The sequence below is a fragment of the Acartia tonsa genome, chromosome 8 (genome assembly GCF_053477335.1).
Source record: "Acartia tonsa isolate MP-2025a chromosome 8, ASM5347733v1, whole genome shotgun sequence".
Classification (NCBI taxonomy): domain Eukaryota; kingdom Metazoa; phylum Arthropoda; class Copepoda; order Calanoida; family Acartiidae; genus Acartia; species Acartia tonsa.
In genome coordinates, this window is record NC_137267.1 from 1562366 (window position 1) to 1587942 (window position 25577).

Consider the following 25577-nt stretch of genomic DNA (forward strand, 5'->3'; position numbering starts at 1 on the left):
TAGTGTCCTGTGATGGTTTTAAGCTATTTTTAATGGGAGGTTAGAAACCCATTTAATGAGAAAATGTCTTCTTTCAATTTTTTTCCTAATTTCTTGAAAACATGCCATTTTTATACAAATGATTTTTTTATAGAACTATCCCTTATGAGAAATAAGAACTTTAAAACATCCTGATCTAATGATCTATGCATTTAAAACCTAAAGATAGAGAGTGAGAGTGGGAAATTTGGATAATTCAAGTTTCGAAATCCTGATAACGCATCGTCTTAATATATTAACAAACAAAAGCCATGAAAAGCAATGTATGATACCTATCAACACAAAAAAAAATTTTGGCCTCTACTTTTGTTAAAAGTTTATTTTCTTTTACCCTGTATGAAAATCAGAGAAAGTCACCTAAATATTGACTTTTGGTTACAATTAAAGATCTAATTCAATAAAAAAAAAAAAAAATTAAATTGTTACTTTCATCCGACAATAATACAAATGCCAAAATATTAGGTAGGATATCATTCTCAATTAACAACTCAAAAATATTTTTTCTTTTGTAAAATTATCGACGTTCCTTTGAAAATAAATTCTTATTGAAGTAATTTCGTCTAGTAAAAGCAGTTAGTTTTTCCTCATACCGTTGAAAATTCGCTTTTTGTGGACAATAAAAAATATAAAATGAAAAGGGCTGTTCAAAATTTAAGCAATTAAAACACTTAAAAACTTTCTAGATCCTCTATATTTTTTCAATTAGTGAATCAAAAATAAATTAAGTACCGGGGTAAAAGACTAAAAAAATGTAAAACTTTTGATAAAAATAATGAAAAATAACTGATTTAGCGATTATCCTTAACGACATGAAGAGTGCATTATCACGAAAACATTACCGTTAACCCACACTATTCAAATCTATCAAGCTTTATATTGATTGAAAAAACCTCAAACAAATTATTTACAGTTTTATTTTGTAAACTTAGAAAAAATATTAATTTCGAAATATAAGAAGAATAAAGGGAAAGTCTGATACTTAAAAAATTACAACACAAATTATGAATGCATGATAGAGAGCTTCCTTTCCGACAAATACGCACAGAGAAAGAGAAAGCTCAGCTTGCAGCGGTCATTCTATACACAGGTTTCAAACAACTTCCACATTTAGAGTGCTTAATAGCGTTCCCCTCGGTAGCCTCCCCCTCCTCCTCCCCCATAATGACCTCCTCCCCCTCTACCACCACCATAACCATCCCCACCGCCACCTCCCCTTCCTCCTCTATAACTCCCTCCACTGCCTCCTCTAAATCCCCCTCCTCCCCCACCACCTCTATAGCTCCCTCCTTCACTGCCAGAGCTTCCTCCTCGGAATCCCCCACCACTGCTGCCACCTCCCCTATATCCACCCCCTCCACCACCACTGTAACCACCCCCTCCTCCTCCCCCACTATAGCCACCACTGCCCCCTCTGCCACCGTATCCACCACCACCTCCCCCATAGCCCCCATCGTCTCCCCTGTGTTGTTGGCCTCTGCTGTCATAGTCACCTCGACTCCTAGAGAAACAAGAACAATGATTATCTTTGGGCTAAAAATGGTTTTAATCTTATAATTGCACATTTTTATATCCGCGGAAAGCAGTTTATAATACGATTCGATAAATAAGTATTACAATCTTCCTCAAACATAACCCTGATCATGGGGAGAGTCATTATCTTAATTTTTTTTAGATTGCACATAGGGGCAACAAGGGGCAACAATTCACCACCCCCAAATCAAGTTTTAAACATTCTATGAGTATTATCATACCCAATGTACATCAGATTTTAAAGGAATCGTAAAAATACGCTTTTTAAGTAAGCATTCTAATGCATGGAAGTCAAGAAATGCAAAAATTTTCTTACAGAAAAGGGCATACTTTTTGTGTTTCACCAACAATTTTAAAAGTATTATAAAATCTCTTAGAATTAACGTAATTAGACAAAATAACTTCTGATGAGTCATGCATTACATATATTTTGACAGTATAAAAGAAAAAACACAAATTGAAGAAACTAGTCCTAAATAATTCTAGTTGAAGTCAAGATTTTAGTTTTTATTTGTTTGTTTTTTAATCAACATTATAGAAGACAGTAAGAGGAAACATGTTTTCACCGGTTGCCACTGGCTAAAAAAGCGATATTTGATTACCCAAAGACATATTTTAATCGCCAGTACTGGTTTCATTTACCCCCCCGCGCCCCCGTAGGGGTTTTTAGCCCGTTTTCTGAACGTGGGTGCACGAAAAGCTTGTAAGAAAAGGCGTTTAAATGCGCTTTTAAAGTCAAAACTTAAGATATAATTCAAATAAATAAAAGAAACAAAAACATAGACATATTGTGAAATATCTATTCTGACTTAGAATTAAAGTTAATAATAAATATTTTCAAGTTCTATTGCACTTAATGATGGAAAGGAGAGGGGGGCTAAACCTAAATTTAAACCTCTTTATGTTTGATGTTTTAATGTAACTAAATAATCGTTTCTATAGATTATTTCAAATATCAGGGATCTAAAGGGATAAGACAAAGGTCAATAAATTGTTGTACATCCCCAATGATAATACACAAAATTACCCCTTGTGTAGATTAAAGTTAGTAGTTAAAACGTTTGAACACACAACTGTAAAACTTTGGGGACTAGTGTTATAAACAGCCCAATGTCCCCTACCTCACTGCGGAAAGGTAAAGTTAATATGCAAATAACGTGAGGTTCTTATAATCATTCTAAATTGGAATTAGCAAGTAGTCTATCTGTCTGTCTATTGGTAATGCTTTGTTTTTAAATTATGTAGTTACAGGGTATTCATGTTTAAAGTCAGCAGTTTTATTTAGAAAGGGAGGGGACTGTTAATTACACTAGTCCCCAAACTTCAAAGTTTTATAATAACGTTTTTATATTCGTTAGCATAAGAACTTCAGGAAATTCAATTGATTTTTTATTGGTTGGTTCATTAAGATGAGTGTCAAAACTTTTCAACCACTAATTGTCATCTACAGACAAATAATTTTGTAATATAATTTATTAAATATGTATCAATATTGGGGATGTACATATTAATCGGTTATTGATTTGTTCCTGAGATCCCTAGGTGTTAATATATAATACAAAGTAGCTTGATGTCTGATTGTCTGTCCGCCCATCCCTTAAGATCTCGCTAACCACTAAACTGATTGAATACTCTTCAGGGAATATATCTACTGGTCCTGTGGTTGTTTAAAGATCTTTTTCAAAAATAAAAATCCCCCTCAATTTTTTCATATTTCTATAATTAGGGTCGGTCCGTCCGTACGTCTGGTACAATTAGCTCTTTTACTTAACTTAAACAGGCTAGAATTGTCCTATCGATCTCAAACTTTTCATGCTGATTTCTACAACAGTTAGGTACGACTTAGAAACCACAGCAACTCTATAATCGTTACCAGAAAGTCCTTACATCCATTTATAACAAGCTGATTTTTACTTTTTTGACAACAAATAATGGTTTTGAATGTTAAAAATATCCTATTCATCTGATTTTTTGAATACTGATTCCTATTTCAATAACGTCTATTGTTATAAGCAAAGCATCTCTATAATCAAGTCCTTAAAACGTCAGTATGTCCTTAAACAGTAACATGTATTTAATCAGTTTTAATTACAATTTTGTATAGACATGCATTAATATTCAGTTCTGACACTTCACAAGTGTTAATGTTCGTTTGTCCTTCCATTTCAGAGCTTCGCTTCTTTCATGGATGTTGTCATCCTTGTTTAATTACCTCTTAGGGCAAATCCCCTAGAGGCTAGGGTCGAAGCCGCTAGTATACATATAAACAGTAAACAAGAATCATAATATCATTATAAATATAGATATTAGTTAATAAAAATTTATGTTAATCATGCCCACATTTATAATGGATTTATTTAACATAAAAATAAAGTGAAACTTGTAGCTTGCTAAAATAAGGATCCCCATCCACCCCCATTTACACCATCCCCTCCCCTCCTACTGAAATGAATTCCATGACCCCAAATTTGACACTTTGAACACTAAAATCGGACTACAATTAACCTAGTTACACTTTAAAGAGCCCAAAAAGCTAGTGATAGGGTAGCTGCGCTATTGCTCTGATAACCAAAACCCCTAATTAGACATTTTAAACACGAAATTCAATATAGTTGATGGATAGATAGATGGATAGGTAGATGAATAGATATATGGATAGATAGAGGGATAGATTGATGGATGGATAAATTGATAGTTGATGGATAAAGAGATGAATAGTTGATGGATAGATAGATGGATCGATATATAGATGGATAGAGAGATGGATAGAGAGATGGATAGATAGATGGATAGATAGATAGATGGATAGATGGATAGATAGATAGATATATGGATAGATAGATGGATAGATAGATGGATAGATAGATGGATAGATAGATGGATAGATAGATGGATAGATAGATGGATAGATAGATGGATAGATAGATGGATAGATAGATGGATAGATAGATGGATAGATAGATGGATAGATAGATGGATAGATAGATGGATAGATAGATAGATAGAAAGATGGATAGATAGATGGATAGATAGATGGATAGATTGATGGATAGATAGATGGATAGATAGATGGATAGATAGATGGATAGATAGATGGATAGACAGATGGATAGATATATGGATAGATAGATCATGATGGATAGATTGATGGATAGATAGATGGATATGGTAAGGGGGGGCTATTTTCGGGAGGGGTTAATCTGGTAATTTTCTATCTACCTTCATAAAATGACCTTTATCTCCATGTTTCTTTCAAATGACAGAAAAAAACATAAAAGCAAATTTGTTTGTTGTTAAATTACCTACAAAAAAGTATAAAATGAAATTTTTGTGAGATGAATTTAAAGGGTACTAAATAATTAAATCCCCTTTTTGGTTGATTTGCCCCAATGTGGATTGGTAAGTAATAATGTATTGTACAAAATGTGTGAAATTTCTAACGGACAGGGGTGTATATTCTGCACAAGATTTATTTTTTTTCCCCTGCTACAAATTTTTTTATTTTTTTCCCCCCTAGATTTTTCTTAAAAAGTAGGGGGGGAAATAGAAAAATATTTAAAGAACTCTATATTTTATTTTTTTATCCCTCCTACCAAACATTTTTTTAGTTTTTTTAACCAAGGAGGGGGGCGAGATGGAAAAAATGTTTTCAGTTTCCTTAATTTTTACATTTTTTTCCCTCCAACCACTTATTTTTTATTCCCCCCCCCCCCCTGAGCCGGGGATCCCATGCAGAATATACACCCCTGCTAACGGACAAAAAGACAAATGTCTAACCTAAGCTCTACAATTCTAGACTGATACTATTTTAGAAGAATGGATTTAGAATATATGTGGATTGTGGATATTATGGCAGGGGAACAATTGTCTTCAACTTAGCTTGCTAACATATTTATTGGTCAGTTCGTTCATCCAGTAGTGAGGTAATGGGAGTTGGAAGGGGAGAATTGTTATTTTAGTCCACTGCACTTGATTAAAAAGCATGAAAATCTGGTGAAAGATCTAAGTAATAAATCCATGTTAGCAACCTATATAAAATTGACGCCAAATTTTCCCCTGTCATAATATCCATTTATATTCTAAATCTGTTCCCTAACCCGACAAATGATTACCTGCTATCATAATCTCTACCCCCTGAGCCACCGCGCCCTCCACCCCCTCCGTAATCCCTTCCACCCCCTCTCTCGTGGCCCCTACAGTTCAAAATATAATATTTTTTAGGGATATGACTATGGACGATAAATTGATGAACATTCCCTATATTGATTCATAATTTACACATTCCGTAAATTAATTTATGAGTAACAAAGTTTTGATACTGCTAGTTTGCACAAACCAATCAATATTAATTTGAAGTCCTTAAAGTTTAAAGCCAACGAATGAGAAAAAGGTGTTTATTGCTGGGTAAAAATGTAAGATTAGGTATTATATTAAAACTTATCAACGTTTTAAAATCTTAATACCTAAGTCGTTTTTAGATTCTTTATCAAGGTTGAAATAGAAGGGACAATTCTAACAGTAACAAGCATTATTTTTTTTGTTCTTGGTGTCGAATGTATGGTAGCATCGTATTATATACAGCTTTCCGCAGATATTAAAATGAAAAATTATAGGTAAGAATTAAACCAATATTGTTAGCCCCGAGGGTCCAAAGGCCCGGGATAAAAACTTGGTTTTATTTTATCATTTTTATTGTAATATTCGTGAAAATGATTTGAAAGTATGGGTGAGAACTGGTTCTAATCCAGCGAATATTAATCGGTTTCAAAGCCATACTAAAAAAGTTGTTTCCGAAAAAAAATTGCACAAAATGATAATATTATATTTTTATGCCTGCTGCTTCTGTCTTGGTAGTCCCTGTGTCCTCCGCCCCCACCCCTCCCCCCACTCTCATAGTCTCGGCCACGCCCACCACGACTATCGTAGTCCCTAAAACAAAAGCAAAAATAGTGGTTGAAATGTTTGAAAACTAAATTTAATGGATCAACCAATCAAAATTTACTATAGTCCCCAAAGTTGCCAAGCCAACGAATATGAAAACGTTACTATAAAACTTTGGGGACTTGTGTAATAAATAGCCCATTGTCCCCTTTTCTCTGGATCTAAGGGGATAAGACAATTTCGCAAGCAATTTTTCTTAGGAGGTTTGTGGTACCCTAACCCCAAATACTTATAAGACCTATCAGAAGCTACATGGTAAATGAGAACCATATCAGTTCAGCGGTTAGCAAGATCTATCATCGGTACAGACACACACAGAGATACTGTTACTTTATCATATGGATATAAAAATTGCTAGTTACCTGTCCCTGCCCCCTCTGCTGTCATAATCCCTCCCTCCTCTATCATCTCCCCTGCCACCCCTACCCCTGTAATCACCACCACCATCACGTCGCGGAGATCTGTCCCTGTAGTACAGCGAATATTACATAATTTATACCTAATTTTTCTAGGAATCTACCTGAAAAAAATTAAGTAAAATGGATGATTATATTATTATCAATATTTAATACCTATTGTGTTGAGATGATCATATGATCTCATATTTAAAATGGACAAGCGGACTTTCTGGTCATGATAATAGAGTTACTACGCTTTCTAAACTGTACCTAACTGATACAGAAATCATCATCTTAATTTTGAAATCAATAGGACAATTCTAACATGACTAAATTTATAAGAGGTTACAGAAGCATAAAAGATAGGTGGGTAATCAAAAATGCAAATGTAAAGAATAACATTTCAAAGATATGATTATTCGCCATCCCTGTATCCGCCGCCACCACGCCTGTCGTCTCGTCCGCCCCGATCATCTCTGCCGCCTCCGCGCCTATCGTCTCTGCCTCCACCCCTGTCATCCCGTCCTCTGTAACTGCTGCCGCGATCATCTCGTGAACTCCGTCCCGAACTGTTTCTGTAACATGTTTACCATTACTTTTTTTAATAACAAGGATGAAAACATCTATAAAAGTTCTACTAAATAGAATAAGCTTTTGTGCTAGCATTATTCCTAATTATTCTATAAATCAGTATATCGAAAACCAATAAAGTATAACAAAATAATATTTGAAAGGCTAGCATGTATGTATACTGTATAGTATACAAGTTAAACATGTTTGCAATTGACGTGCGGCCGTTACAGAATCAACAAACAATCCCATATACCCAGTTGAAACGAGTCTAAAAGTTGTTAGTTAAGATCCCATATAAAAGGAACAGCAACAAATCATCTCGTAATCAATGCATCTCCAATTATAATCAACTAAATTAATCCTTTTGTATACTATAAACATTGGTTAAAAAGTTTTCCAGTTTGGAACCAACCAATTGAAAGTTAAAGTTAAAGGTTCCCAAACTTTTTGAGCCAATAAAGAAAATGGTAGTATAAAACTTTGGGTACCCTACCTGTCATCTCTGTTTTGAAGTCCCATACCAATCTTCTTGTCATCTCTTGCCTTGGCCATCTCCACCCTGGCCCGTCTGTCACAGATTGAGGTACCGTTCAACTTTTTTACTGCATCTTCAGCATCTCTACAACAATTAGAGTTGTCCACAGATAGGAAAATAAGAACTATAGGAATGATCTCTATTAAGGAATAAAATTGAACAATCCTATAATTTTCATTAATTTTTTGTGAATTTCTATGTGTGTTTATAGATTAATCCTATAATTTTAATTAATTTTTTTGTATATTTCTATGTATGTTTATAGATTACTGTTCAGAAAGGAGATAAAGCAGATTCGGAGCAATTAATAGAAAGTTATATATTATAATTTATAGGTAGAATGGCTCGTCAATGCTTCGCTAAATATGGACATAACTTTCATTGTTTTTTATTGCCAAAAATTTAATCAGTGTCCAAATCCGATCGGATCATCAATCCGTTAATTTGGGAAGCAAACTAAGTCAGAATTTAAACTCCGTAAAAATTCTAATTATTCAGCTGGCGATCATCTTGAATCCGGTTCCGTTTCGGATGAATCGGTAAATGTTTGACAAACCAGCCAGAATCTACCTACTGAAACAAATTTTTATGGGTGTCTCGAATTGTCATCCCATCCCTAGTTTTTACCTTGGGTCCTCCATTTCAACGTAGGCAAAGGAAGGTGGGTTCTTGGCCACCCATATATTCTTTATTGGACCAATTTTGCTAAATGCATCCTCGATTTCCAATCTGAATAAAATTAAATAGATAATAACTAGAAGCCAAACCTAAATTAAAATAAGAATAAAATTTTTTTATATACAAAGTACAAAAAGGGTTAAAATCAACCTAAAGAGCTAAAACTAAAGTAACAATCATTATTTTTTAAAAGAAGTTTGGTTTGATTCAAATGCCATATGATACCGACAGAAACAGCATAATCTATTCTCCATACAAAGGGCATTAATCTTAAAAGGGAAGGAACATTGCATGTTTGGTTATCTTACAATCATTCTTTTCTCACATGCTAAAATGTCAATCTGTCTGTATATACGACACAGAATAAAGAAAGGTAAAAGGATAGTTGCATGAAGTGCATTTCAGAAAAATGATTTCATGCTTAAGTTACAAGTTTACAATCAAAGATATAAAATTTTGTCCTACAATAAATAACAAACAATTAGACATCACTAAATTTGTCGTCATGCTGTTTTTGTGAAAATAAGCCAGCTATATAAATTACATATATCACAAGAATACGATTTCAAGTCTTGATATTTTAAAACTGCATGGTAGATCTCTTTCAAATATATGCCCTATAAATGTAGTTTAAACCAGAACAGAAAAAAATATGCATTTCACTAAATTCAAGTTTAAATGCACTTCGTGCAATTACACCACTTTCTTAACTGCTATTCAATAAAAGGGGGAAGTAGGTTGTACTAAAATTCCGTAAAGATGCGAGTTTTAAGGCTTAAAAACAGTAGTAGAACGATAATATTCACTAAATATGTGTATTCCTTATTAAAAAGAACTATAGACAAAAATATTAGTAAAAAATATTTAGTGAATATTATCGTCCTACTATTGTTTTTGACCCTTAAAACTCACACTTTTACGAAATTTTTTGGTGCACATTCCACAAATAAAACTCACCTGTTCCCCTCCTCTGCTAGATTTCCGATCCATATTTTACAGTCTGGGTCCCATTCCATGTGACAAGCTATCTTCTTGTCTATGGGACCTGTGTATGGCTGGGGAGCCATTGTCAGGTTTTTTTTTGGTTTGGGTTGGGGTTATAATATGTTTTGTGATAAGGTCTGAAAAAGAGTTTAAATAGAAAATTATATAGCTCAAAATGAACTAAATATATCACAAATAAATTTCCAGTATGGCTTCGAAAACGATTAATAATCGCCGGATTAAAACCGGCTGAAAAATCATGTATAGCATGAATCGTATAAAGACAATTTACCACGAATTTTCTGGGCATTCGGGGCTATCGTAACTGGTTTATATGTTATAATGTATCATTTTTCTATCCGCGGAAAGCTGACTGAAAACGGATTGGGTTCTCATTTTTAAATACGTGAAATTTATTACTTTAATTCAGTAAATTTAAAACAATTGAAATAAATTAAACTTTTATTTGTATGAATAATTCTACCTCTAAATAAAAACAATAAGGTAGGATATTTTCATAAAACTCCCACTGTAAAATTTTCCCAAAATAAAATATAAAAAAGTTCAATATTTTTCAGCATTTTTAAGACTATTCAATTCAAAATTATATTTCTAATATATTCTTCAAAAAATAATTGCTTATTGTATATTACTTTTTTTGTAATAAAAAGGATGTTTTTGAATTTTTATTTGAAAAATTGTAGGGAAAAATAGCTAAATAGAAAAAGTACAAAATCCGGATTTTTATGTTTCAGAATTTGTCTCGGCATTTTTGAGATTAAATGTCGTCTTTTTGTAAAACTAAATAAGGATTAATAGGGATCCTATGGGCAACAAACAACGTCCCAAATGAGGATAAACTAAATTATCCTGACTAGAAAATAAGATTGTTTGCTTAAGTTTTGATTAATATTATGATTTCCTTCTCAGAATAGGAATTATTGCCACGTATTAAAACTGGTTCTTAGGGAATTCACATTTTGACTGGTCTTATCAAACATGCCTACGTAAAGTAAATAGGGTTGGTTGTGATTAGGCTATTGGCTAATATTTGTCCTGCATTTTTGGGTCCCAGATACACCAAACTTAGAACCAATATAAATATTCATCCTGTAGAATTTTAAGAGTCCCCTAATTATCTATAATAGAAAGTAGAACGATGTCAGCCTGTCTGTTTGTACCAAAAGATCTCGCTAACCGCTGAACCGATCGGATTCTCCTTGACAGGGTAGCTTCTCATAGGTCCTGTGAAGGTTTATAACTGTTTGGGGGGAAAGTACCACCACCCTCCCTAAGAGAAATCTCCAAAATAATAATATATAGCGACGCCCAGTGGATATTTTGGGTCAACAGCAGATCTGAACATTTTACAGTACCTAGAGGCCTCAAAGGGCGTAGCCGCTAGTAAAGATTAAAGAACTAAATTGGTTGAAATGCTGTGAATACTGTCTAAATTAATAGGCCTGACAAAAATTCATGGATGACTACATCCATAAGAGCAAAGCTATATTAAAAGAAGATAAGTTTTTAAGGAAACAAGGATGACAACATCCATAAAAGCGAAGCACTAAAACGGTAGGACAAACGGACATTAATACTTGTACAGTGTCTAAACTGAATAATCAGAATATAAAAGTATAAGTGTCGAAGCAAAATTGTAAGTAAATTTGTTGAAAAACTGTTTGATACAGGATAATGTTTATGGACATACTTACATTTTTAGGACTTGATTATAGAGTTGCTTTGCTTAAACTGTTGTTCTTTGTTGTCCCAGGAATCAATATACCAAAAATCAGATCATAAGGATAATTAGATCAAATAAAAATTTGTTGTTAAAAAAGTAGAAAAATCAACATGTTTAAAATGGACATACGGACATTCTGGTAATGATTATAATAGAGTTGCTACGCTTTCTAAATCGTACCTAACTACTACAGGAATCATCGTGCAAAGTTTGAAATTGATAGGACAATTCTAACATGCCTAAATTAATGAACAAAAGCTATCTATCTCGGACGGACCGACCCTAATTTTAGAAAAGCTTCGCTTTTAAAAAATACTTTAAAAACCCAGTGAAAATACACAAAAATATGCTAAACTGAAAAAAGGTTTGTCTCAAAACGTAGCCTATAATTTTTTTCTAGGAAAAATCAATTTTATAAGAATGAAGACAGCTGTATTAGAGGCCCTAAGAGCCGTAAAATGACGAGAAAGCATTGGCAATAGTTTGAATTGGTCGAGGAATAAACATCCATAGAAGTGCAAAGCTATGAAGCGGTAGGACAAAAAAACATTAACTCTTGTAGAGTGTCATAACTGATTACGCAAATTATAAATGTTTTAAATTGACATACGGACCGTCTGGAAAGGATTATGAAGTTGCTACGCTTTAGCTCACTGTTTAGGATTCATCATGCAGTTTGAAATCGACAGTACAATTCTAAAATTAATAAGAAGAGCTAACGGTTACGGACGTACAGAAAAGCTTTGCTTATAAAAATTCCTTTTACATTAATGAAATGAAGGTCATAACCTAAGTGCATTGATAAAAAAAAACGCGTAACCTTAATCATAAATTATTTCCCCCCCCCTAGCGCTATGGAGGTACTAACAAAGTGAATTAATGAGTAGCTTTGTTACTGAAATGTCGACTCTATAAAGTAAGTCATGTATATTTTATCAGGACGGCCAAAGTAAAACGTAGAGTAGATTTGCCATTACCGACTATGTGTTCTCCTTGCACATCATACGATTTCAGCGCCTCTAGAGGCTGACGGCGCAACCATAGTACAGTGAAGGATCATTTCCAATATGGCTTCGAAACCGATTAATATCCGAAGAAACATTATATATACGAACATAAAACCAGACCCAGACTTAATTATAACAAGGATGACAACATCCATAAAAGCGAAGCCCTGAAACGGTGGGACAAACGAACTTTAATACTTGTAGTGTGTCAGAACTAAAATTCAGAACATAAATGTGTACATGTCGAATCAAAATTTTACTTAAATATGTTAAAACTTCTTAAACACAAATGCTTACTACTTTACATTCTAATCCGTAACTTACTAGTTTATTTACATAGAATAAAAAAAAATACTTTATTTCATAGTTACAAGAAAACACAATTTTCATATTATTTAGTTAGCAACTATTAAAAACTTAACATACTAGGTATATTATATCAGAATGCTTGTCCAAATGGAAATATACACAAAAAATATGGAACGAAGAACTCAAAAAAAATTTACAGAGCATATGAATCAGATTAAGTAAATATCAGATACAAATAAAATAATAAAATGTAGAGGGAAGGTTCCTTTTAAACGAAGTTGTATGATCAAAACTAGACTTATATCATAAAAAAAAGAGAATCAAAATTGAAAAAATGGGTGTAGAGGTGGGTTATTTGTCTGCCAACCCTGAGGTCTCCTCTTCATTTCATCCACCAGATATTTTCGCCCTTCTTCTATAAATTCTTGGACATCGGTGATGCAATTTTATTTTGGATGCTACTCCCTTAGTTTTAGAGATTATTGGGTGAAATCTTTTGGTCTGGGTCACAAATTACCCCAAGTTTAAGTTTTGGTATCTTTCAACAACAAAAAAACGGCGGCGGGACCGCCGCTTCCGCCGTTCATCGCCGCCGCCAAAAAAAAAAAATTATTGCATTTCTCGCCGAATTAGGCAATTTAGAATCATTTGAGACTATGTTATTTTTTTTCAAAAATTTTTCCCCTTATAACCAACCATTTTTTATTCAAATATTTTTTACAGACATACCTCAAAAGATTTTGATTAAATATCTTTAAAAGCTTAGGAGAAGCACTGAATGTAAGATATACCTTGATAAACGAAAATTTGAAAAAAATGTCCCCCCGCAGGGTTGGTTATAAGGGGAAAAATTTTTAAAAAAATAACATGGTCTCAAATGATTCCTAATTGCCTAATTCGGCGAGAAATGCAATAGAAACTTTTTTTTGGCGGCGGCGGAAAATGGCGGTGAACGGCGGAATCGGCGGTCCCGCCGCCGTTTTTTTTGAAAGATACCAAAACTTAAACTTGTGGTAATTGGTGACCCAGCCCAAAAGATTTTACCCAACTATCTCCAAAACTAAAGGAGTAGCATCCAAAATAAAAATGCCCACCCCCCCCCCCCCGTATAATATAAACAAATTTTTCTTGATACAAAAAAAAACAGTGCCAGTCTTAAAATTACAAGATTAAAAATGTAATACCAAGTTCTAGAGAGAACTAGTTATTAAATATTAATAATTTACAACTAGATATTGAAATATGGATAAAAATAGAAATATACAGAATCACCAAAATATAAAAAAAAACATGAATAAAAGCGAATTTTCAGGATATAAACAAACAAGAATAATTTTCTGTTACATGAAAACTGATGTCTTTTTGATATGAAAAAAAAAGATTACTGTCCTTTTGTGTAGACATGGATAAAATCAACTAAATATTAATTAACAAAGATGAGAACATCCATAGTTAACAAAGCTCAAAATTTATCATTAGATATCCGGAAAAAAACGAACTATAGAGCAGTTTCATAAAAAAAAATCACGAAACCTTGTAACGTGAAAATCTAAGAATCCATCTAGCACCTCAACAAATAAGCAGATCCTTATTAAACTTTGTGGGGATATATTAATTATGAACTTAATTAAACTTAAAAATCTAGGAATTGGACTAGCACCTCAGCAAATATGCAAATCTCAATAAAACATAATAAAAGTATGCAGAATATAAAAGTATTCAATCCCTGATAGTCGTCTATCTTGAGAAAATCGTGAAAACTTAATAATGTAGGAATCGATCTAGCACCCCAATTTAATTAAGAATGGTAACATATTTAGTCCCTGAAAATTTCAAGTTTCTATATATTATACGAGCCGCAAAAATCACATTTACACTTTTCTGTCTCTTAACAGACGGACGGACATTTCGAATTATAGAAAAGCTTCGCTACTAAAAACTATCCAAAATACCAGATCTTTTCTTTCAGCCCTACTGTAGCCAATGTTATATTTTAACTAACTTACTTAGATAGACAAATGGACATACAAATGACGTGCTAGATTGATTAGGCTAGATAAAATATTTGATTTTAAAACTAATAGAAAAGCCAAAAACTCATGAAAGCTTAACCATAAGAAAAAAACTTGAATAACGAACAAACATACAAACTTTTTTTGGGGGGGACCATTGTTTTAGATGTCCCATTGAATTGGTGGAACAAGTGAAAACCTAATGCCTATAATTTACAAATAGCAGATTTTATTTACAAATATTGCTTAAAAATGGTAATTCAGAATCATAAAGAAATTAAGAAAATGAATAAATGCGAATTTTCAGCAAGTAATAAACAAAAAAAAATTACCGATAGTGGCTGAAAGAATGTAATCAAAGTTTAACTCGAATTTTCAAATGTGGAAAGTATCTTAACTGAAGCTTGTAATCTAACTAATTTAACAAGTTGCTTATCAACACATGTAGTACAAAATTCTTTGAACTTCGTAGTGTTGACTAGATATCTGGCATTCAGAACCACCATGGCCATTGCTGCGGTCTTCAGTTCTGCCAACCTATACCTGTAAAAAAAATATTTCAACTTATAAATAATTCTAATTAAAATTTTGGAAATGGCGGTCACCCCGCCGTTTATAGTGTTGATCTTTTTAACTGACTCATATCAGTTCAACCGCAGGGTTAGTTATAAGGGGATTTTTAACAAGAATGACAACATCCATAAGAAGCGAAGCACACAAAATCATGGATGGGAATACGAACAAATAGATTCAAAGTGTATATATTAAAATCAAGAATAGATTTATAGGATAAAATAAAAACATATTTTGTATAATGACGTTCAAAGTAAATTACATAAAAGATAATCATAACAATGGGAAAAATTATTTTGATACTGATATACCAAAAAAGTTTAAAATTGGACCAACAACACCAAAGATATGGGGAAATATGTAAAACATATTAAAAAAAGCCAAAAACCTGCTAAAAGGCAGTCTGACCGCCATGATTTCATTTAATTTTATTTAATTTAATTTTTATATCCTTAACCTAAATTTGAAAAATTGGGCTATATTCATCAGATATACGGAAAAATAAGGGAAAAATTTAAAAATAGCCAAAAAGCCTGCAAAAAGGCAGTCTGACCGTCATAGTTGTTTTCTTTAAACGACAGGAAAGGTAAAATGTGGTGACTGCACACGACATACCAGCAATTTTATTTTGGGCACTACTCCCTTAGTTTTAAAGATGATTGAGTGAAATCATTTTGGTTGTGTCACTAATTACCCAAACTTTTCTTTCATCTTTAAACGACAGGAAATATAATTTTGGTTTCTATTATCTATTACTGAAAAATTTTTGGAAATCGGACCATAAACACCAAAGATTTGAAGAAAAATGTGAAAAATACAAAAATAGCCTAAAACTTGCTAAAAAGCGGTCTGACCGCCATTGTTGTTTTAAAGCTAATTGTGCGTGCTCCTTAATAATGGGAATGTTGTCAATAAATTTCAGCCTTTTAACTTTTATAGGGGCCGAGAAAATCACGTTTACCTCAAACTAAGACGGACAGACAGACGGACATTTCAAATTATTGAGTAGCTTCGCTACTAGAAAAGGCGACGGAAATGGCGTTGAACGGTGGTCCAACCGTCGTATTTCTTTCAAAAAATCAAAACTTGGGGTTATTATCGACACAACCAAAATGATTTTATCCAATTATCTCTAAGGCTAGCACCCAAAATAAAATTTCTGGTATGTCGTGTCAAGAGCCGTCACATTTTACCCCCCCCCCCCCCCCACCTTTCTTGGATTTGGATGTATTGGTCAAAATATGGCAGATTCAGCACATCTTATACCGACAAACACTGGTAAGTCTCACCTGTCAGCGACTGCAAGAATCTCCAGAACATTATCAACAGCCATAGTAGAGGCCAAGAGCTCACCACAGATATCTAAGACAGAAGAAATGCAATCTTCGTTAGGTTTATAAGTAGCACAGCAAATACAAGAAGTTCATTGGTCATGGGATTTAAACAAATAATATAAAATGTTACCAAAACAAAAAATATGGGTAATATCCTCTTAGAAATATTTTTTTAATTATGAAAATTTGTGTCCTAACCCCCCCCCCCCCGGGCCCCCCCCCCACTCCCCCCCGACAGAACTATGAACTCTGGCCGCAAGGAGAACGCCATAAAGGAATGTCACATTTCCCCAATTGAATATTTATTTACAATTGACTTGGCTGGTATAAATTAAATAAGTTTATGAACTAGATAACCTCTTCCCCTTCAGCATTACTTGATTCAGATGGTTAGAGGGAGGGGAATTAGCGACATGGATTTTGAACAGTTGTGTTTTTAGGTTTATTTTTTCAATTAATGAAAAGGTTCGATTGATGTTATATTCTAAAGATGTTCAAATCAAAATTTCAGATAAAAATATTTTAATGAGTAACAAATTAATTTTAAACCAGGGGTCTAAAGGGATAAGACAAAACAATTGTCAATAAATTTAAGTACATCCCAATAGGTTATACACATATCTACCTCCTCCCTAGATTAGTATTGTTTGAAACCTTTGGACACTTGAATGAACCAACCAATCAAAATTCTATTAAAGTCTCCTACGTTATTAACCAAATGTACTTTTCCTTTGGGGACTAGTTTAATAAACAGCCTAATGTCCCCTCCATCCCTGATTATAAGCACAGTAACAAACATATTTACTCAGTCTATTGAGTGTCAGCCATCCTAACCTTAAGGCTTACCCTTGAGATCCTGTATTTGGAACTGGTCAGCAGCCTCTAGAAGTTTCATAGCATTCTGAGGATTCTCAACAATTCCACTGTAAATGAAACTCAAAAGTTCCTGAAAAAAGTGTTATTTGTTGCATCTTATTATAGGGGTGAAGCCGCTAGTTAATAAATAAAATAATAATGCCCTTTAGGCCGAATTATATGTGATATAGAACCATTCAAGACCCCTTTTCAAACTCTAGTTTTTTCTTTAATTAACCATGCCGAGGTCTTTATTGCTAGGACAGTAAAAATGTTTCGCATAAAAAACAGCTGCTCAATTGGGATAGTTAGAAAAAAATATTTCAATGATCACTATCTCAACCTTAGTCTTTTAAAAATGAGCTATGATTACCTTCACAATGCCGATCTCCATATAGTCAAGCTTGATTGTTCCACTGTCCTTCTCCTTGAAGTCACTGTCCAGCATTGTTTTGAATACCGGGGATCTGGCAGCAATCACGATCTTGTGGCATTCCACCACCTTCCCATCTTTGCAGTGGATTTTAACATCTGTAGAGAGTGTTAAAGTGCAGGACTTTTTAACAACAGCTGGTGTTTTGGTTTTGTTGACAACGCGAGCCGAAGACACATATAGATCAACTTTATCTATTTTATTATTGAAGCTTGAGAGGATAAACACTTTATCTTTTATTTCATGATCTTCAATGTCAGCTTTTCCTTAAATAATAGGTATAATATCATTATTAATATAAATATAAACTAGTGGATACGCCCCTAGAGGCCTCTAGGGGTTCTTGAGGAGATGGGAGTTAAATTTGATTACCCAATTTAACCCCCCCCCCAAAAAAAAAACGCTTGTAAGTCCTTGAATCAGAAAAAATATTCCCCTTACAAGCACCCCTGCGGGACATTTTTTCAAATTCTCGTTTATCAAGGTATATCTTAAATTCAGTGCTACTCCTGTGCTTTTAAAGATATTGAATCAAAATCTTTTTAGGTTGGTAAGTAAAAAATAATTGAATAAAGAAAATAGCGGCTGGACCGCCGCTTCCGCCATCTCAAAAAAAAAAATTTGTTGCATTTCTCGCCGAATTAGGCAATTTGGAATCATATGAGACCAAGTTATTTTTTTCAAAAATATTTCCCTTACAAGCAACCTTGCTCCCGCCATCCGCCGCCGCTGTTTTCCGCCACCGCCCCCCAAAAAATTTGAAAAAAATAACATAGTCTCATATGATTCCTAATTGCCTAATTGGGCGAGAAATTCATTAACAAAATTTTTTGTGTGGCGGCGGAAGCGGCAGTCCCGCCGCCATTTTTTATTCAAATATTTTTTTACTGACCTACCTAAAAAGATTTTGTTTCAATATCTTTAAAAGCACAGGAGTAGCACTGAATTTAAGATATACAAAGTCCCCCCGCAGGGTTGCTTGGAAGGGGAAAAATTTTTGAAAAAAATAACATGGTCTCAAATGATTCCAAATTGCCTAATTCGGCGAGAAATGCAATAAAAAATTTTTTGTGGCGGCGGAAAAGATACCAAAACTTGGAGCAATTAGTGACACAATCAAAAAGATTTCACCCAATTATCTCTAAAACTAAGAGAGTAGCACCCAAAATGAAATTGCTGGTATATCGTGTGACGAGTCACCACATTCCCCCCCCCCCCTTTCAAAGTATTTTGGTCTTCCTTACCTAACTCCTTGCCGTTAACATCAATACATTTGAGATTTCCTGATATTACAACACACTTGTCTGGACTGACCATCTCCATGCTTATCTTATTCTGACTACAATCCAGAAATAGCCTGCAGTAGGCATCAGCGGTAGTGGGCAAAAGAAACTTAGGGGAGTAAATTTCATGAACAGAAGCAATATCTTTAAAACTGTACCATTTTATCCAACAATTACCAGTGGTAATACTACCGTAAGTGATCATTATGAAAATATTTCTGAAAAATGTCAACAGTGCATTATAAACCAGGGAGGGAGGAGTCACTGGGATATTATTTAATCTAGTCCCCGTCACAGCTTTGTTTAGCATAAATAGTAATTAATTAAATTAAAATTGAAAATGATTGAAATAGTTTTACATTGTCAAATGCTTACTAAAAGTCAAACTATCAAAATTTCATGTAAAAAAATTAACAATGATGGCCAATTCCAAATTTTAAAAAAGTTAAACAATGCCAACAATGATGACAATATCCATATAAGCAAAGCTTTGTAATCATAGGACATATGAACATCAACACTTACAGAGTGTTATAGAACTGAATAAGCAGAATATTAATATATTAAGTTTACTTAATTACATTTTTAGGAATTGAGGAATACAGATGCTTCGCTCATAACATTGTAACTTGTGGAATAAGGAGTCAGTATTGCAAAATCAGATGAATTGAATAATTATAACATACAAAAATATGTTGTAAGAAAAGGAAAAATAACAGCATGTCTTTAAAGTACCTAAGGACTTTATGGTTACAAGGGGAGGGGGGGGCGAATTTGTACACTTAAAGGAAATGCAAGGGAGGGGGCAGAAGTGACACTTTTTGTAACCAAAACAAAAAGTCATAGGAACTCAACTAAATAGAGTTACAGCTCTGAGATTTGGTATGGCAGTTACTTTAAAGAGGTATAATATGGAAATGTGAAGAAACAGCGGCGGAACCGCCGCTCCCGCCGAATTTTATTTGCCTTTTCTCGCCATATTAAACAATTTTCAATCATCTGAGATAAACTTCTTTTTTTTTATAAAAATTTCCCTTATATTTTCACTTGACACCTGTAAAGATTTTACACTTCCAATTTTCATTTATATTGACATGGTTGAAAGTTTCTCAGATGATTGAGAACTGTCTAATTTGGCGAAAAAGACAAAAATAATTTTGGCGGGAAACGGTAATTTTCGGCGGGAGCGGCAGTTCTGCCGCAGTTTCTTCAAAGTTCCAATTGTACCTCTTTGTCTTATCTCAGAGATGTTATTCTTTAATTAGTTGAGTTCCTTGACTTTTAGTTTTGAATTCAAAAGTGTCCGCCATCCTCCCTTTAGTACCAAATTTTGCCCTTGCCGTTTTCAGTAATATTTTCAGTAATAAACAAAGAAATTTGACTAATAGTGGCTGTAAGAATATAATCAAAGTTAAACTCGAATTCTCAAATGTGTAAAGTATCAAACGTTTACCTAACTAAAGCTTTCATTTTCTTTTTAATTTACTTATTAGCTTTTGCATTAATTATATGGATAATAACAAGATGCTTATCAGCACGTTTAGTACAAATTTCGCCGAACTTCATAGAGTTGACTCGAGATCTGGCATTCAAAACCACCATGGCCGTTGATGAGGTCTTCAGTTTTGCCAACCTATACCTGTGAAAATATATTTCAACTAAATTATTTTAATTAAAATTTCAGGAGACTCAAGATTGAAATAAATAACGATGGTAAATGTCGGTCACCCCACCGTTTTCAGTGTTGATCTTAAAGGGACTGTGAACGTAAATTTTTCTCATCTTAATATCAAATATTAACATTATCTCATTCATAATATCTCACAGATAGAGCAAAACGCGCTTTTGTTTGCTTAAAAAACGGCTTTTTCCGACGATTTTTATAAGGTACGGGGAAAGGAAGAAATTTTCCGTATTATATAAAATGTGCATTAAATTGCTATTTTCTCCCATTATAGCTAAAATTAATCTTTTCCACATAGTTCTAGATTTTTCCTAACAGTTAAGCTGACTTTTAACATAATCCTTGCTTTAATCCAATGTATAGTTACTTAGAAATTGATAAAATAAGCAATATTTTTTTATTGAAAACCAAATACAATAACAAAGCCAGAAACAGGTTTTTTATTAGTATCCAATTAACTTTAAATGGCCCATCTCTCGCCCACCTTTAATTACAAATTTGTAAATAATAAAGACGCAATATTTCTTTATAAACAGTCTGATAAAAGTGTAAACTAATTCTCCAAAGTGGGTTATTTATTGTTCAACACAATAAAAAAGGATATTATTATTTTATATAACCTATGAGATTCAACCCTTTGTAGACAGTAAGGTATTTTTTTGTCAATAATACGAATTTAAAATATGTCTTTATTACCTAATTACTACGTTATAAAAAAAAACGAATTGGCAATTTTATAGCATAAAATAAATCCTTAACAGTAAGTAAATTGTTTCAACTATATATGACAAGTTAAATATCCCTACAAACATTATAAGAAACAAAAACGTTCAGATTTTCCCTGTTTTTTCCTTTTTCCCTCTCAAAATACCATAAAATCAAGGCATTATTTCTGGATATTTTTGTGAATAGGACATTTTTGGTTGATCAGTGTAGTGAAATGTGCTTAGTAAATGTTAAGATTTGATAATCAGATGAGAAATTTTTACGTTCACACTCCCTTTAACTGGCTCATCATTTCATCCGAAGGGTTAGTTATAAGGGGAAATATTTTGAAACAAAACAAAATGTCTCATATAAGATTTCAAATGGCGAGAAATGCAATAATTTTTTTCGACAGCGGAAAATGGCGGTAAACTGTGGTCCCACTACCGTATTTTTTTAAAAGAAATCAAAACTTGGCACAACTAAAATGATTTTACACAATTATCTCTAAGACTAAGGGAGTAGCACCCAATATAAAATTTCTGGTCGTGTCTGTTACCCCCCCCCCCCCCAGGGTGTCGGAGCCGTATAATTTTGATGCGGCTCCGGCTCCTCGTAAAAGGGGGACGTAACTGAAGCTTTTTTGATGCTGGGGGGGGGGGGGTTTCTCCGGAACCACTTGATGAACCGTGCAAACTTTTTGGACGCTTTTAGGGGTATGAACATCCTATGGTTTCAAAGTCAACCCCCTACCCCCACCCCCTAGCCCCCCGGGGCTCAAAACCCCCCTAAAAATGAACCTAACCTTAATTTTCTCACAAACCATTTGACCAATATGGATGATTTCTTAAACTTAAGCTTTTATTGGTTATAAACTAACTTCTAGTTTAGAAGTAAACCCCCTGCCGCTAACCCCTAGCCCTCCGGGGATCAAAAAAACCATAAAAATGAACCTAACATTAATTTTCTCAGAAACCATTTGACTAATAGAGATGATTTCTTAAACTTACGCCTTTAAGTTATGAACTAGCTTTTGGTATAGAAGTTTTTAGGGTTTTTTTGAGCCCCGGAGGGCTAGGAATTGTCGGCAGGGGGTGACTTCTAAACTAGAAGTTAGTTTATAACCATAAAAGCTTAAGTTTAAGAAATCATCCCTATTGGTCAAATGGTTTCTGAGAAAATTAAGGTTAGGTTCATTTTTAGGGGGGTTTTGAGCCCCGGGGGGCTAGGGGTTAGCGGCAGGGGGTTGACTTCTAAACTAGAAGTTAGTTTATAACCAATAAAAGCTTAAGTCCCAAAATTTTGCACGGTTCATCAATTGGTTACGGAGAACCCCCCCCCCCCCCCCAGCATCAAAAAAGCTTCAGTTACGTCCCCCTTAATATATCATTTTTGTTCATTATTGAATTTGATAAAATGAATTAAATAATATAAAATAATTTGCTTTTATTTGATTAAAGCTATATAAATGTAGAAGAATGTGTGTTTATTTATTAAGTAACAATAGTTTTTCCGTTTATTATATAGAAATAGACCGTTGCCAAATTATAATTTTACTTTAAAATATCATTTTTAGCTAATCTGGAGCCGGAGCCGTTTTTGACGAAAAATACGGCTCCACCAAAATTGTTGCTGCTTCCGGCTTCGGCTCCGAAACACTGCGACCCCCCCCCCCCCCACTCTTTCTTTGATTCGGATTTTTTTGGCAAAATATGGTTAACACCCTAGTATTACGACTGCTAAGTCTCACCTGTCTGTGGCAGCAAGTATCTCCAGAACGTCTTTAACAGCCATAGTAAACCAGGGTTTAGGAACTGTTCAGCAGCCTCTAGGAGTTCCATAACATTATGAGGATTCTCAACAACTCCACTTTAAATGAAACTCAGTAATACCTGAAAAATTTTAATAGTTATTTGTTGCTTCTCATTGTAGAGGCTCTAGGGGTGTATCTGCTAGTTACTAAAAAACAAGGATGACAACACCCATAAAAGCGAAGCACTGAAACGGTAGGACAAACGGACATTAACACTTGTATAGTGTCCAAACTAAATAATAATATAAATATATAAGGGTCAAAGCAAAATTGTAAGTAAATTTGTTGGGAAAAACTGCTTGATTCAGGATAATGTTTATGGACATACTTACATTTTTAGGACTTGATTATAGAGTTGATTCGCTTATTACATTATACTTTTTAACCGTCAAATTATGTGATTTATAATCATTCAAGACTTAAGTTTTTTCTTTAACTAACCATGCCGAGGTTTTTTTTTCTCTGGGTCAATAAAAATGATTCTCATAAAATACAGCTGCTAAATCTGTGTTAGTTAAAACAAAATTTAATCATATCTATCTCAACCTTTATATTCTGAAAATGAGCTATGATTACCTTCACAATGTCGATCTCCATTATGGAAATATTTCTGAAAATGTCATCAGTTGATTATAATCCAGGGACGGAGGGGTTACTGGGATGTTATTTACACTAGTCTCCTAAGTCTTAAAATATATCCCTCGGCTTAAGATCCAGTTTAATTGTTCAGCAAAAATAGTAATTCAATGTGTATCTCAAAAAATTACATAGGTACACATTATTAAAATTGAAAATGATTGAGATAGTGTTACGTTGTTAAATGCTTAATAAAAGTCAAACTATCAAAATTTCATATGAAAATTTTAACAATGATGTCCAGTCCAATTCCAAATTTAAAAAAAGGTAACCAATGCCAACAAGGATGACAATATCCATATAGCAAAGTTCTGAAATGATAGGACACATCAACACTTACTTAGTGTTAGAACTGAATAAGTTTACACAAAATGTTACATAAATTTGTTGCAAAACTGCTTAAATACAGGATTCTATTTATGACATACTTACATTTTTGGACTTGGTTATACAGATGCTTCGCTCATAACTTTGTACCTTGTGGTATTAGTAGTCAGTATTCCAGTATTTAGGATTATTTATGCATCCAAAAATTTGTTATAAAAAAGGAAGTTATGGTAACTATTACAGAGTTGCTACACTAATTCTAACCTGATTAGAATAACAAAATAACATAACAGACGCATGGACCTACCCGTATTATAGAAAACCTTTGCTTTAAATGATAGGTAAAATAGTGCCGATTCTAATCCCCTTAACACGCTTCAAAGTAATTGCTTAAATGCAATCACTTCATTGTTTTACATTGTCAAATACTATATAAAAGTCAAACCATCAAAAATTCAATATAATATTAATTAATCCAAAAGTAAATAGCTCAAAAACAAAAAAATTTAGGGTAATGGGTTTTACATTCTCCTATATTACTTCTTTGCGGTTACGCTACTAGGTCTCTAGGGGCTCTTGAGGAGGGGGGGATTTGAATTTGCGCTATTAATTGTTATAATTAATTATAAAGAAAAATTGGAAAAATTTTTGCATTGTAATTTTTAATAGTGGGGGGGGGGGGGGATGGTGATCAACCACCCCTGTCATATTAAGAATTAATAGATATATGTTTGATTTTTTTGGGTGGGGGGTGGTGGAATGATATGCTAGAAAAGGGCCAATGATATTATATCCCATTTAAAGTGTAAAATCAAAACTTTCTTAGTTAAAAAAACATGACAATACATACTTAACAAGTAATTAATAATGAGTAGTAACGCTTTCTATAATACAAATTTTACTGAAAAGATGGTGGACACCAGTGGCGTGCGAAGCACTTTGTCTAGGGGGGGGCATTTTGAAGATTTTGTAAAATTTTGCCCCCCCCTAAATCAAAGTGCCCCGAGGGGGCACTTTGCTTTAGGGGGGGGCATTTTGATTATATATACTAATTTTAAATAAGGGCGTTTTAAGGGGTGGGATTATTTGATTATGGGCCTCCTAATCCTTATCCCTTCTTCCCCATCCCTATTTCACATTTATATCCCCCACCTCTTCCCCCTCCCATCTCTTCTCCCCCATCC

The 25577-nt window shown here is 33.7% G+C and overlaps 3 protein-coding genes and 1 long non-coding RNA gene across 4 annotated transcripts; all 4 read right to left on the reverse strand.

Moving 5' to 3' along the window:
- Positions 1 to 352: 352 nt before the first annotated feature.
- Positions 353 to 5914, reverse strand: LOC145325783 (uncharacterized). The gene is made up of 2 exons (XM_080168742.1): positions 5682 to 5914; positions 353 to 1537 (listed from the first exon to the last, which is right to left on the reverse strand). The coding sequence occupies exons 1-2, from the start codon at positions 5689 to 5691 to the stop codon at positions 1098 to 1100; spliced, it is 450 nt and encodes a 149-aa protein (XP_080024868.1). The 5' UTR covers positions 5692 to 5914; the 3' UTR covers positions 353 to 1097.
- Positions 5915 to 7308: 1394 nt separating this feature from the next.
- LOC145325782 (serine/arginine-rich splicing factor 7-like) lies at positions 7309 to 9811 on the reverse strand. Its single transcript, XM_080168741.1, has 4 exons — positions 9652 to 9811; positions 8644 to 8745; positions 7975 to 8100; positions 7309 to 7483 (listed from the first exon to the last, which is right to left on the reverse strand). Exons 1-4 carry the CDS (start codon positions 9759 to 9761, stop codon positions 7324 to 7326), a joined length of 498 nt encoding a protein of 165 aa, XP_080024867.1. The 5' UTR covers positions 9762 to 9811; the 3' UTR covers positions 7309 to 7323.
- A 5221-nt stretch (positions 9812 to 15032) lies between these two features.
- On the reverse strand, positions 15033 to 19268 carry LOC145325559 (speckle-type POZ protein B-like). The gene is made up of 5 exons (XM_080168533.1): positions 19190 to 19268; positions 17886 to 18211; positions 17504 to 17603; positions 16613 to 16685; positions 15033 to 15293 (listed from the first exon to the last, which is right to left on the reverse strand). The coding sequence occupies exons 1-5, from the start codon at positions 19266 to 19268 to the stop codon at positions 15113 to 15115; spliced, it is 759 nt and encodes a 252-aa protein (XP_080024659.1). The 3' UTR covers positions 15033 to 15112.
- A 175-nt stretch (positions 19269 to 19443) lies between these two features.
- LOC145325786 (uncharacterized) lies at positions 19444 to 24050 on the reverse strand. The gene is made up of 4 exons (XR_013881596.1): positions 24007 to 24050; positions 23368 to 23509; positions 20682 to 20867; positions 19444 to 19767 (listed from the first exon to the last, which is right to left on the reverse strand). It is a non-coding gene; the product is annotated as an uncharacterized LOC145325786 (long non-coding RNA).
- Positions 24051 to 25577: the final 1527 nt, after the last annotated feature.

What these genes read in the sequence shown, in the direction of transcription:
- LOC145325782 (XM_080168741.1), bottom strand. Translation starts at nt 9,761, where the DNA reads ATGGCTCCCCAGCCATACACAGGTCCCATAGACAAGAAGATAGCTTGT. An exon ending in CTAGCAGAGGAGGGGAACAG is followed by an intron (nt 8,746 to 9,651) that starts GTGAGTTTTATT and finishes AATTTTATTCAG; the next exon opens with ATTGGAAATCGAGGATGCAT. An exon ending in GTTGAAATGGAGGACCCAAG is followed by an intron (nt 8,101 to 8,643) that starts GTAAAAACTAGG and finishes TAATTGTTGTAG; the next exon opens with AGATGCTGAAGATGCAGTAA.
- LOC145325559 (XM_080168533.1), bottom strand. Translation starts at nt 19,268, where the DNA reads ATGGAGATGGTCAGTCCAGACAAGTGTGTTGTAATATCAGGAAATCTC. An exon ending in TGTTAACGGCAAGGAGTTAG is followed by an intron (nt 18,212 to 19,189) that starts GTAAGGAAGACC and finishes CTATTATTTAAG; the next exon opens with GAAAAGCTGACATTGAAGAT. An exon ending in ATTCTTGCAGTCGCTGACAG is followed by an intron (nt 15,294 to 16,612) that starts GTGAGACTTACC and finishes TTTTTTTTACAG; the next exon opens with GTATAGGTTGGCAGAACTGA.